Source organism: Arachis hypogaea, chromosome 15 (genome assembly GCF_003086295.3).
Source record: "Arachis hypogaea cultivar Tifrunner chromosome 15, arahy.Tifrunner.gnm2.J5K5, whole genome shotgun sequence".
Taxonomy (NCBI): domain Eukaryota; kingdom Viridiplantae; phylum Streptophyta; class Magnoliopsida; order Fabales; family Fabaceae; genus Arachis; species Arachis hypogaea.
Window position 1 is genome coordinate 140001768 of NC_092050.1, and position 14408 is coordinate 140016175.

Below are 14408 nucleotides of genomic sequence, written 5' to 3' on the forward strand. Positions count from 1 at the left end.
TCTTAAAGATAAGAACTGTGTTATATATTTTTAGTTATTTCAACTTTCATGATTATTTCGTTCTCTTTATTTTTCTATGTCATAGGCCAAGTAAGTTTTAATTTATTATTTTTCTTATATATATATTCTATTTTAAAAATTATTTTATTTTTTTAGGTTTTCTAATATGTTTTATTGTATTTTTCTTTTACTTTAAAAATTTTATAGTCTGAAGATCTTCTCTTAAACGATTCTAACTATATGATCAAGGAAGAAGTTCAAGATAACAAGTTTAAATTTTGGTAATTTATTGAGTCTAATTGAAATAAACACATTGAAATATAATAAACAGAATCGTTAATGCAACATTTATTAATGAATAATTACTAAAAAAAATATTATCTATACCAATATATGATGTGATATGGAATTGTGGTATCCAATTTTTTCTTTTCTTCTTATTTTATCCCAATTTTCTTTTTATTAAAAATTGGCTTTATCCTATGACAGGACTTAAAAACAGATTTCAATAAAAAAAACTGCTACTACGTACTCAATTCTTTTTATTTTATTTTATTTTTTTAAAAACTGGCTTTAACCCACGACAGATCTAAAACTGATTCACTTTCAACCCACGACACGACAGAATTTAAAGTTGATTCACTTTCAATAAAAAAAAAACTATTAATACGTACTCAATTTAAATACCGATTCACTTTCAATAACAAAAACTTCTGCGCCTTCAATCGTACTTTACTCAAGAGAGTTAAATATCTGTTTCACTTTCAATCATGCTCTTGCAATCATTCTTTTTCTTTGTGTCTTGCTACCTTATGTTCTGACAAATATAATTGAAAAATTCAACGAATCAGCAATCATATTATATCAACTAATATAATTCCTATTCCAAATCCATTGTCAAGTACATAATTAACTACAATTAGACAAATGGTAAGAGCCACCCATCATCATCATCATCATCATTTTGTTTCAGGTAACATAAAACTTAACATGTATTATGATAATTTAATTTTTTCGGCTATAAATTCAATTTTTGCTTAATATCTGTATTCTACTCTTTGAAAAATCTAGAATTGAAAGCGCATGATAATGGAGTTGGTCCAAATAACAGACGTCATAGTAACATAATTGGTTGGTATTCTATAACAAAATTGATTAAATTAATATACACTATTTATATATTTCTGATGCTTATTATTTAACTTAAAAAAAATTACATATATAACAGAGCACTCCTTAATAAAAAATACAAAAAATTACTAAAATTTGGTGTCCAATTTTTTTTAGACTTCGTATATCCTTACATAATTTATTTCATAAAATAAATTTAGTGGACAAAATAATAATTTTTTAATATTTCATCTTTATCATATAGTATATAAATAATTAAAAAATTAAAATAAACAATGTATTCATAAAACTAATAATAACAAATAGAATAAAGAGAAAAAAATATTAACATATCGCTTATTTTTTGTCATGTGTATTTTTTAATTTGAGTGATTAAATATATTTTACAAAGTAATAACTATAAAATGAAAATAAATTTATTGCTCTAAATTATTAAAAGAAGTATTGAGTACTCTTTAACTAAAACTTTTATTATAAATTTATTACAAAAAAATATATTTATGTTTCAAATTAATATAGATGCTTGGGATAAAATATTAAAAATAAAAAAATATGCATTTGCATTCTCATATTAAAAAAATAAATGAAGTCATTTTAAACACAAAAATACTACGTTATAAGATAATTATAAAAAGTTGTCAAACATAATAATTTTATTATCAAAATAATATTTATATATTGTGTTAAATTAATGTAACATAATGATTTTTAATATACTTTAATTTAATTTTTTTAGTTTTTATTTTAATTTATATATTTTCATATTTTAAAATTTTGGTAATAATATATATATTTTATAATTTTAAAATAAAACCAGGAGAATTCTGACTTAAATACAAACATAATGATAGAAGAAGAATACAAGAATATTGATATTTCATCTCATGTATTTAAATACATGGCATAAATAAAAATTAATCCTTCTCATTATAAAATTATTTTTCATTTAAAAATTTAACAAATACCAAAATTTGATCACAGTAAAATGGGTCATAATTTTGTAAAAAATTTAAATACTATATTAAATATTACAAACAATGATTGGATAAATAATTTTCAAATTCTAAAATTAAAAACATAGATAACGCTTTACATATTTATGAGTTACTGAATCAATTTTTATTGAATAACTATCTTAAATATCAATTATAAAAAAATGCTACTATATCAGCCAATAGTAATAATAATCATGAGACACGTAACATTATTTATTATTAAAAAATATATTAATTTAATAATATTAAATATGCAATAAATTCCTAATGTGAAATGTTAAAATATAAACACAAAAAATAAAGATAAATTAGAGTATAACAAATAAACTATTTTTTAAAAAATATTTCTGCAATCTTAACGGACAAAATACTCATCATATTGTTAATTTATCATAATAAATTAAAAAAATAAATTTAAAAATGTCACAAATTAATGGACGATATTCAAACTTTGAAAAAAATATAATAGAAGAATATTATTTTTAAAATATTCTCTGTTTCAGAATAAAATTAAACAAATTTAAAATAATTAAAATCATCTTTATACGCGATATAAAAGTTAACTTTAATCATGATAACTAATTTTACTCTTATGAATTCAAATTATGCTTATTATCTGTATTGCTCCTTAAAAATATAGGTCTGGAATCACATTATAATGAAGTTGTTCAAGTAAAAGATGTGGTGATGTCCTAACTGGTTAGTACCCTATATATTCAAAACATGTAATAACGTTGTTTTAAGTCATTTTGCCTGTACATTAAATCTTAATATAGAAGATTAACAAAATTAATTAACTTAATTTACGCAATTTGATTTGGTTTCTGAGAACTAATTTTTAATTCTTTTAAGATAATCTAAAACATATTAAGTTTGTATTTTTTTTTTTGTATTAGTGTAGGTCGAGACAGACACCACTGTTACTAATTCAATGCCTCAATCAATCTCTTATAATGAACCAGTTACAAACAATACTAAAAGCCATGCAAATATGAAGTTAGTACTCACTTACTCTACTTATATTTTTAATATTTTATCTTCATCGCATAATATTCATTTAAAATATTTTTTGTATTGAATAAATTAAGAGGTTTGATATTGTGCACTACTATATAAAATACCTAATGTTAAACAAAATTATGAATTCTATAATAAAAAAAATAAAACAAATAATTAACAAATACTATAAATTTTAAATAGGCAATACATTCATAAGACTAATAATAACAATAACTTTGTAAAAAAATTTGGTAGCAACATATATCTTTTAAAATTAAATAGTAAAATTAGAAAAGATCTACCTTAGACACAAAATAACAACTATTGTAAAATAGTACAAAAATATGTCTTATTTTATCTCATGTATTTATTAATGTATTGTATAAATTATATGGATCCTTTTTATTATAGAATTTTTATCCAATTAAAAATTTAATAGATAGTAAAATTTGGTCATGGCAAAATGTGTTCTAATTTTTTAAAAAATATCAAAATACTATATTAAATATTATAAGTCAATAGGTAACTAAACTAAAAATCCTCAAATTAAAAATATAGATAACATTGTATATATTTTTATGAGTTATCGGACAAATTTTTATTGAATAACTAATTTAAGTACAAACTAAAAAAATGTTACTACAAATATTTATTTAATATTATTTAATGACAATAACCGTAATACACATAACATCATTTAGTGATGAAAAATAAATCTTAATTAAATTACAGTAACTAAATAATAAGTCCTTGATGATAAAAAAATTATCAAATTAAAATTTAATAATGTATGAAATATAACATAAACACAAAAAAAAAACAAAATAAAGTACAATGAATAAACTAATTTTCACTAAATATTTTCGCAATTTTAACGGATAAAAACTTCATCATATCGTTATTTTGTCATAATAAATTTAAAAAATTAAATTAAAAATATTATAAATTAATAGACGACAGTCAAAATTTTTAAAGAAATACAATAGAAGCATTATCATTCTGAAAATACTTTTTGTATATTTTAGAATAGTTGAGAATAAAAATTTACTCTATCGAATATTTCACCTCATATATTACCTAAAACTTTAAACTATGACGATTTTATATTACCTCTTTATTGTGTAGTTTTATAATTTAACATTTTAAAGTGTTTTATAGTAATTTTAATTTCAACAAAATATGATATAAATAAGATCACGTCAATATTAAAATAAAAAAATATTTATCTAATAAATTTGATAAGTAAATAATATATTAACAGAAAAATAAAATTAATTTCTTAAAAACAATAGAAAAGCGGCTGAACAGGCACGTTAGTGCCTGTTGAGCCTCTAGTATTAATAATATCAATAATCCAAACTTTTAGTATGCAATTAGTATATAAAAAAGTTGGTAGAAGAGATTATCATGGACAGTGGGAGATAATGTGAGAAATACGTGGATAATAGGAGATAACGTAAAAGATAACCGTTTCAATTTTCTTCCCACTATCTCCATCAACATCTCCTAACAATTGACAAACGGTTATCTCATAATTTTGTGTTTTATTTATCGTGCATCCACCTCACTCTTCCTATATTTTCATTTTAATCTATTCTACTAACCTTTTTATATACTAATTGCATGTTAAAAATTTGGATTATTGATATTATTAATATTTTTTATTGTTTTTAATTTTTTTATTATTGCTATTTTTTTTAAAATACATGTATCTTGTACATAATATATTTCGTTTACACTATAAATAAGATATACACGGGTATTTATTTTGGTAAATATTTTTTAAATTATTTATTTTCGTAATTATTACCTTTATTTAATTTATAAAAATAAAAAACCCCAACTTACATGTTAATTAAAAATTAATGATAATAAATTAATCGATTAGTGGGGGGAGGTGTGAGAAAGTAGTGATTTTCCCGCTAAGTAGAAATGGCAGAGAAGATTTGAAATGTGGGGTGAAAGTGAAAAAGTAAGGTTGGGGAAGTGAGAAAGAAAAGCAAGGGTGATAATGGGGAAGAAGGCAGCAAGAGCAAGCGAGTACGAGAATGTTCGAAACGCTCGCATGTTAGAGAACCAAGCTCGCCTGGAGTCTCTTGGGCTTCTCAAAACCGTTTCAGAGCTCAGAAAGCATCACAACTCTCCAAAACCGAAACCAAAGAAACCCAACCAAAAGAAGCTCTTCGCTCTCACACCATTGCGCCGCTCTCAAAGACTCAATCGCACTAACACTCTCCCACCCTCCCCGAAACAAGGTAGTTTTATTTGATGCATCTGTCTTTACTCTTTCTCCAATCACTCAATTGTTATTATTGTGACAGAGAAGGAGGAAACTGAAATCGATCGGGAAGAGAAAGAAGAGGAGGGGGAGGAGTTTAGGCCTGCGAATGCACCTTTTGTTAAAATAAGTATTGAACAGCTTCAGATTCTAGAAGAAGCTTCTCCGAGGCGCTGCAATCGGAACGGCAGAGGCAGTATCTACAATCCCACTTTGGGGATATGCTGCCATTTCTGCAGGTATTCAAATTCCAGATCACTATTCTCTGATTATCAAATTTAGGGATTTTAAACAAACTATGTATAACGCATAACCCTAATCACAAAACATTAGCTACTTGTTTCTGCTGATTTCTCTAGAATCTTCTATGATGACTTAAATGCAGGCAAAAGACACTCTGCAGTGAAGAAGATTGCCAAAGATGTGGCAATTTTGATGTGGATGAGCCATGTCTAGGTAAGATTTAGCATGGTGTTTTAATTTGTATTTTTTTTCTTCTACGATGCTTTTAACTTAGAAATTTGGTAACGTACTCCCTTTCAGGGAAGACTGATTGTTCTGTCTGTCACTCTAGCCATGGTGTTTTCTGCAGAGCATGTCTCAAGGTTCGATATGGTGAAGGTAAGTTACAAGTTGTTAATCTAAAAATAAGGCAGCAAAACTGCCTTTTTGAATTAAACTTGCATTAATAGAAATGTTGCATTTCTTTTAATTGTGCTTCAAATACTATATTGTAGTTTAGGGTCTTCCTTCTAGTAGTTATGTACCATCTTTAAGGTTAATGTTCAAAATGGTTCCTAAAAGATCATGTGCGGGTATTTGGTTTCAAAAGTCAGACACTTTAAATTGGTTCTTGAAAGTTACAACAGTGAATTAAATCGGTCTTTCTGTTAGATAGACAAATGATATGTCACAAAATGATTTATGCCACATGTCATTATCTACTTAAGGGAAGGACCAATCCAACTTACCATTATATCTTTCAAAAGATCAATTTGAAATGTCTGATCTTTTGAGGACGGAATTGATTCACGCATGACTTTTCTGGACCATTTTCACTATTAACCCACCATCTTCTCTGAAGTCTCATGCCTGTATCATGTTATGAAATGACAATCGAACTTTTGGATCATTTGGTCATAATATGAACTATCTTTGCTAAATGTTAAGCTATTTAATCGGGAGGTAAATGAAATGATACATTATAGGCTTTTAACTTATATGAAGTGCTTTCTTGTTGATAGTCTGAAACTGTTCACTATATTTCTGAATTAGAAATGGAGGAAGTGAGAAAGAACAAGGATTGGATGTGCCCACATTGCGTAGAAGAAAAAGGAATAAACCCTTTCTGGGTATGCAACAGGTAGAGCTTCTGAATGCATGCAGAATGCGGATAGCTTGTATAACTAATGGAAGAGAATATTTTAATCCAAGTTTTGTTATTTGTATATATGGTATGCGGGGGATTTCGCCTACTCACATTGTTCAACATTCGATGAGATTTACACTCCATCTAATGCTGAATCAATATGCAAGTTGGTATGGTGTCTCACGCATCAAATGTCACGTAACATTTTTCTTTTGATCCGATTTATGATGCTGTTTCTTTTTAACCATAATTGGTTTATAACTGTATATAGCTCAATTTGCCTGAGGAAACGGAAGATAGCTCCAACCGGTTTAGCAATATATAGAGGTTTGTCTTCATCTTTAAATCTACCTTTATGTTGTAATTGCTGTTCCTTTGTTGATGATATCTTTGTTTTTGTTCTTGTTTGTCTTTCTTCTCATCTTTGATTGACTGAAATAAAGCTCGGGAAATGGGATACAAATCAGTGGCACATCTACTAATGGAAGAACTAAAAAGTGGAAAGCACAAAATATAAGGGATTCCCATGTAACGTTCGTATGTATTACGTAAGCAACAATTATTAGTTTTTCTATGTATCCTAGTAGAAAATTTGACATGATCATGTTAAAGGGTAAAGACCAGAGACACCTTTGATTTCGTTTTATTTTTATGCTGTATTAATTTCTTTACGAGGAACTACATGTATGTGAAGGTGTATCTATGAATCTCACTAGCACTCTTTCCAAGTCCCTCGCGTAGTCTTCTGTTGTTTTACTAAACAAGTCCATTATACGCGTCACTTTAGACTTAAGAGTCTATCCATTCAAAAGATAACATAGATAACATGGTCTCTAATTCTAGTTGTCATGAGAAAATGTGCCTCTCTGTCAAGTTACCTGTCAAATTCTAAAGAAAATTGCATTTTTAGCAGTCTAATTTGTACAATAATGTCAGGTGAATTTTTTCTTCAATCAAGTTTCCAACCAAATTTCCGTAAAATGATGTCATATATTATTCAGAGTACCATGGATTGATTTAAGTTAGAGTTAATTGAGGCTGATTTTTTTTGATATGGAAATGATTATAGTGTTATGCAATGAAATAGAGGCGCAACTTACGTTTTTCATTTTTCATCATTTTATATTTTATTGTTTTTGAAAGTAAACAAAATGCAACTTGTGTTTTTCAGCATACAGCATTTTAAATCTTTTGGTTTTTGATAAAAGCAAAAAACGCAGGTTGCGTTTGTTAGGTGGAATTTTTTAAATTTTTTTTGAAAGTAAAACGCAGGTTGCATTTGTTAGATGAACTTATTTAATTTTTTTTGGATGGAGTAAAACGTAGGTTGTGTTTTATTTGGGCTGAAAGGTTTTTTAAAATTCTGCAAAATGCAATATAAATTGCTAACGCAACTAATTGTAACTCGTACCTCGCTTCTGCTCCCTCACATGTACTTCCATTTTTCTTTCTTTCATGTATCTTGTACTTGTGAGATTTTTTGGGTATTAGAAGGGTAAAAAAAGTGAGATTATAGAAGGTGAAACATGTGGGTTTTTGGCCTCCATCGTTCCACCAAGACACTTAAGAGTGCAGAATGACCTCTCATTTTGCTTATTTACGAAACGTGTTGAAATCCAATTAATGCTAGTGTCGTCACAACTCTCTCGTTAAAGGTATCCGACAGATCAAGTTTTCTAGACAACAAATTTTTAATCGCCTGCAAAAAATAAAATAATAAATATTCATATTACTTCATAATTATTAATAATTTTTTTAACAACAACAACAACAATACTCACGATAATAATTATAATAAGGTTACTAATGATAATAATAATAATAACCATAACAAAGTTTCTAAAAATAATACTCTGTTAATAATATATTAATAATAACAGTTATTATTATATTAAAAAATTAATAAAAACAAGATAATGATAATTCATTTAACTAACAGTATTATTATTATTTATCATAAAAAAATAATAAATTATTACAAAATAATAAAAAATTAAAACATTATTAAATAGTATTATTTATTATTAAAAAATAAAATTATTTATTATTATTATCCTAAATAGTATTATAAAAAATTAACATTATACTAATTATAATAATAATTTTTTTTCAGAGACTTAATCATAATAATAATTACTCAAATATAACGAAAACACAAATGATAATAACAATAATAATAACAATAATGTCAATAATAATAATAATAATAATAATAATAATAATAATAATAATAATAATAATAATAATTAGTTAAAACACAAATACATAAAATATACACTTATTCATCATAATATATATATATATATATATATATATATATATATATATATATATATATATATATATATATATATATATATATACTTACCCATTGAGGATGATCCAAATAGGCAGATACTCAATAATGTGTTTTTCAGGTTTAGTAAAATCACGAACCATTTTTCTATGAATTCTGCTAGGGAACCAACTCAATATCTGCCAATTATCAGCCAACTGAAATGGGCTTAGTAACAAAAAACCCAAATAACTAAAGAAACACCCAAAAAACTCAATAGTTACCCTAACATCATATTTCACCTTTCAAGTTCACATTCAGAAATTCACGGCACAATCTTTTCTCTACCTCCCTCACTTGCCATCCCTGTTGCGCCGCCGCCATCGGCCGGCGAAGTCACCGCCAACGTGGAACGGCCACCAGTGCCGAGCCTTCCACTGCCATTTGCGAGCTCCGTTCTGTTCAACGTCGCTGCCGCCGCATCGATCGACCTCTGTGTCCTCGCCAACACCGCGCCGACCAACCCGCCGCCTCCACCCAATTTTGGGCAGCGTCTTTGTCAGCTCCTCCACGCGCGTTCTGAGTGACATCTGTGTCCACCGTCGTTGCCGACCTTTCTCCTTGCGGTGCTACCCGCCGCTGCGCCGCCACCCTCCTACCGTGAGTCTCCTGTTTCTGTTTTTACCTCGTTTGAATATATCTGTTTCTTTTTCAAACCCTATATTGGATGGAAGAAGTAATTGAGATTTTTTTCTTTGATTTGTGTTTAATAATGCTGAATTAGATGCGGTTATAGATTGGATGTTATTGTTATTGTAGATTGTATAGCTTATTTTTAAAAGAAAATTTTGTTCTTTCCGATTCAAAAAATTGATGATTTAGTTTGTTTTCTGTACTGTTGTTTGTTCTCTAAATTGGTGAATTCTGCATGCACACTTTTCACATGCCTTTTGTTTTGTAAGGGTGATTTGGGCGTTTAATTTTTCTGAATTGCTGAATGTTGTAATATTAATTAAATTTAGAGGTGTTCTGAATATGCGCATTTAAAATTGTAGCACGAACAGAGATTGCTTGTCATTAGATAATGGATGATTTTGTCTAAAAAAATTAAAACTCTATCCCATTCAAAAAGTGTATGCCTCTTGTTTTTAATACTATTGTTCCTTACTTGAATTGGTGGATTTCAGTAAATTTTTTATGGCGACAATGTATGGTTATTATATATATTTCCGTGGAGTTGTATTGAAAGTTCTGCTTGTGTGAAATCTTACCCAAAGATCTTCACAGATTACAAAATTACCTGATTTATGTTGCTGAAAAGCCTTGCCGCCGACTATCGCGCGCCACCATCAAGACACACACACATGTGGATTCGGCTATGGAACTTATCCTTCTCTTTCTTTTTTCCTTCTTCGCCATCCATTGCAGAAGACATGGAGTTTTTAAGGTCATACCACAAAAGAAAAAGGATACCTAGAAAATTCATGATAAGTGGATGTTACTTTTGTCAAACATCAGGATGTTCTTTTTGCATACTAAATGGATGTTACTTTATATATTGTTCGAGTTTTCTTGTTTTGTAGTTGTAGATGTTTGTATTTTGTTAAGAATTGTATGGCCTTTTCTTTTTAAATCCTACTCGGCATGTTTCTCCATGTAGGTACTTGGTTGTTTTTGTATAGATCTAAGTGGATGTTACTTCTGTTAAGCATCAGGATGTTCCTTTTTCATACTAAATGGATGTTACTTTATACATTTTTCGAGTTTTCTTGTGTTGTAGATGTGGAAGACTGTATTTCTTTAAGAATTACATGACCTTTTTAAATCCTACTCGGCATGTTTCTGCATGTAGGTACCTGATTATTTTTGCAAAGATCTAAGTTGATGTTACTTCTGTTAAGCATCAGGATGTTCCTTTTTCATACTAAATAGATGTTACTTTATATATTTTTCAAATTTCCTTGTGTAACAGTTATGGATACCTCTAAATTCCTTCACCACCTTCCCAAGCAACATGCCATGTTGGTTTCACTTTTGAAGCTATCACACTAAGAGTGTAGTATAATCAATCTTGTTTTCCATCATAAAATTCTTTTTTATCAATCTTGTATTTTGAAGTTCTCATATACAAATGTCCAATAGTTTAAGATACACCATCCAAAATTACTTATATAATCTATTTGTATTTGCTTCTTAAATGTCCAATCGTTTTGAAGAAGAAAAAATTATGTTTATGTACCTGTATTCATATAAGTAATAGCGATCATTATTTGCATGATAGCTTGGTAACTTACAAAAACAGTGAAAAAAGAAAAACTCTCTAAACTACTTTAACAACAACATAATGAAAAGATTAATTCCATACAAGAATACAAGCTTCATTCGATTTGCTTATGGAATTTGAAATACCAACTTCCAAATATAATATAACAAACATTTTGAAATTGTTAATAGAATTGGCATTGAGGCTATGACAAATTTAATGGAATCAAGGCCGTTATTTTTTACACTTTTTGATGCACTAAATATTTTTTATGCTGATGGATCTATCTGACTCTTCACTAGCTTGATAGTCATTTGAAATTTTTTCTTTGTACATCGTCCCTTTTCAGAATCTTCACTGCAACATCCTTCCCATTACTTTTCAGCAATGATATACAACAACTATGAATCAGCAAAAATGAAATTGTAATTGAACCTAAACAAAATTCAACAAACAAATTAGTCAATCCAAACCAAATGAAATTCAAATCCAAGAAACCTAAAAGCATGATGGAGTATCACTAGTGGATTAACAGCAATACTCAAGCATAATCCAATTAATTCAGCAATCATATTTCCGCAAAATCGGCTATAACATAGTGGATTAACAGGATCAAATAATCTTAACAACTCCAGCAAAATAGCAAATCTCTACACAACCCAACAATATTCAAACTATGCCAACAACAATTCCTCTATTAATTCAATAGAAAGTCAATTAAACCAGTTCAAATGAATTCAGCAGCATATTCCATCAATTCAATCAGCAAACTCAGAATAGTTCCAAACACTTTCAGCAGCAATTTTTCAACAAAACAGTCAGTAAACTTAGAATATTTTCAATTTCTCAACAAAATCGTCAGCAATTTCTCAACACAATTAACCCAATAGCTTCAGCAACATATTCGTAAAAATGGACAGTAAAACAGTGAATCTCCACACAATCAAACAATTTTCACACAATCTCAACAGCAAATTCTCCATTAATTCAGCACAAAACAGCAAATCATGAATACAATTAACTATTTTCAAATAATTCCAGCAACAGTTATAGCAAATCAACAATTTCAACGCTTTCAGCTCAAACGAATTCAACAGTAATTTTTCCAGCAATAAAATTCAATCCAAACACTTTTGAAAACCTAATAACCTAAGCTAATCCTATCAAAAACCCTATTTTCACTAAAAGAAAGTAAAAAACCAAGCTGAACTAATAATGAAATCTATTGAAAATTAAAACTGAAATTCTAATAAAAACTAAACCAAATTAAACTGAAATAAAAGAATTAAAAGATTGAGTTTGTTCAAAACCTATACAAAATAACAGAGTAAGAAATTTGGAAAAAGGTGGAGGTTGCAGCGGTGGTGGAAACAGCCAGAGTGCGTCTTCAAGCTCACTCGAAGAAGGAGGAACAGGGGCTGTCCTCTGTTGCGTCGAAGCTTGGCTGAGATCAGGGAGCTTCGGCTGTTCTACTGGTTCAATGTTGGAGAGTGAGACAGGGTGGCACAGAGAGAGGGGCCGGAGCTAGGGTTCGGTGGCCCTGGGGTTGTGGCGGCGACAAAGTAGAAACTGGTGCGAAGGTCTGGTTTGCGGAGAGAGAAGAGGTTGGTGTGGCTGAGGAGGACAGAGAGGGATTTGCACTGGGTGGTTCGGTGACGATGACAACGGAGAAGAGTATGTACGATGCGGCTGTGGGGTGGGAGTGGGAGTGGGAGAGGGATAGAAGGAGAAAGGTTTCTGTGCGGCTACAAGAGTAAAAGAGAAAGGAAATGTTTCTACAGTTTGTAATTAGGGTTTTTTTAATTAGGTTTTAATTATTTTAATTTTAAATTTAAAAAATTTAAAAGTAATTATTAAATAGAGTTGTTTAAAAAATTGGATGATTTATGTTGTTTCCCTATACTTTTCCTTTTTCTATTCTCCCTCTCTCAAACCCTAACCCTTCACCGTTTTCTTTTTCTTTCTCCCTCACCAAAACCTACTGCACTGTAAGTCTCTAAACCACCCTCAACGAAGTGAAAACGTTTTTTTCCACTCCCAGCCCAGTCTGCGTTTTGTTTATAAAGACTGCTTCAGCCATTTTTTATGCACACGTGTCATCCATACAGCAAGTGTGGCTAACAATTGCAACCTGCGATTTGTCTCTTTTACCTGCCAATCGCAACCTACGTTTGGTGCTCTCCAAGGTGGTCAACCTGCTAAACATGTCTACATGCAGGTAACGGTGTCAATATAACCCAAGACCCTAGGGCTGGCCCTAAACCCTTCAATTTAATTTTAGTCCACAGCTCTAAAATTACAAAAATACATCTTACAAGGCCTTAGCCCTAATGAAGCCCCAAAAAAAAAAATTGAAATAGGGCTGGCCCTAAAAGCTCTAAAAACCCCAAACATGTCTCTGTCTTCTACTCTTCTCCTCTCGATGCCGCCGTGCAGAGCAGAACTCGCTTCTCGCTTCTCAGATTGAACATCATTGCTCTGTAGCTCGTTCTCGTCGTTCTGTAAATTTTTTCTTCTTCTTCTTCTCTCCTTCTCTTTCTTTCTTATCTGCAATTTCAGTTTTCTACTCTTCTATTGCTTCTTGTTTTCATTTTGCAAAGAAAAAAAGCATTCATTTTGGTGAATCAGTGCCATTTCCACATGTATTCCATCAATTTTCTTACGCTAACGTCGTCTTCTTCATCCAACTTGTTAGCTTTTGAGTTTCTCTCTTTTTAGCTTCTTCTTCTGGGTATCTTAAGAATCTTTGAGCAACTCCTACTAGCTGCATGTTTCACTTTAATGGCTCAACCCTAACACTTGTTCATGCAGTGTTCTGACCTTCTAGGTAATCCATTGAAAAGTCATCACCTATCATGCCTAGTACCAAGAGCATGCTTACTAAACTTATTGTTTCTATCTTCGTTCCTTTTCTTCAGAGTTGGATTATTATTATGTTGTAAACTTGTAATAGGATGTGGCTATGTATGTATATAGTTTATTTATTTATATTATATCATGGTTGTCTTTTGATATATCTCAAGTCTCAACGGTGACCCTTGGCTCTGAATTGAAGTCTGATTTTTCAAAATAACCATTGAGGCTATCGAAGTCTTGAT

General features: G+C 29.5%; 1 protein-coding gene across 1 annotated transcript; it reads left to right on the top strand.

The window, feature by feature from the left end:
- The first annotated feature begins 5075 nt into the window (after nucleotides 1-5075).
- Nucleotides 5076-7503, top strand: LOC112750902 (uncharacterized). The gene is made up of 7 exons (XM_025799821.3): nucleotides 5076-5380; nucleotides 5447-5642; nucleotides 5789-5859; nucleotides 5947-6024; nucleotides 6679-6766; nucleotides 7044-7099; nucleotides 7216-7503. The coding sequence occupies exons 1-7, from the start codon at nucleotides 5137-5139 to the stop codon at nucleotides 7287-7289; spliced, it is 807 nt and encodes a 268-aa protein (XP_025655606.1). The 5' UTR covers nucleotides 5076-5136; the 3' UTR covers nucleotides 7290-7503.
- Nucleotides 7504-14408: the final 6905 nt, after the last annotated feature.

Coding starts and splice junctions, on each gene's coding strand:
- LOC112750902 (XM_025799821.3), top strand. CDS start 5,137: ATGGGGAAGAAGGCAGCAAGAGCAAGCGAGTACGAGAATGTTCGAAAC. Junction 5,381..5,446: donor CCCACCCTCCCCGAAACAAG/GTAGTTTTATTT, acceptor TTATTGTGACAG/AGAAGGAGGAAACTGAAATC. Junction 7,100..7,215: donor CGGTTTAGCAATATATAGAG/GTTTGTCTTCAT, acceptor ACTGAAATAAAG/CTCGGGAAATGGGATACAAA.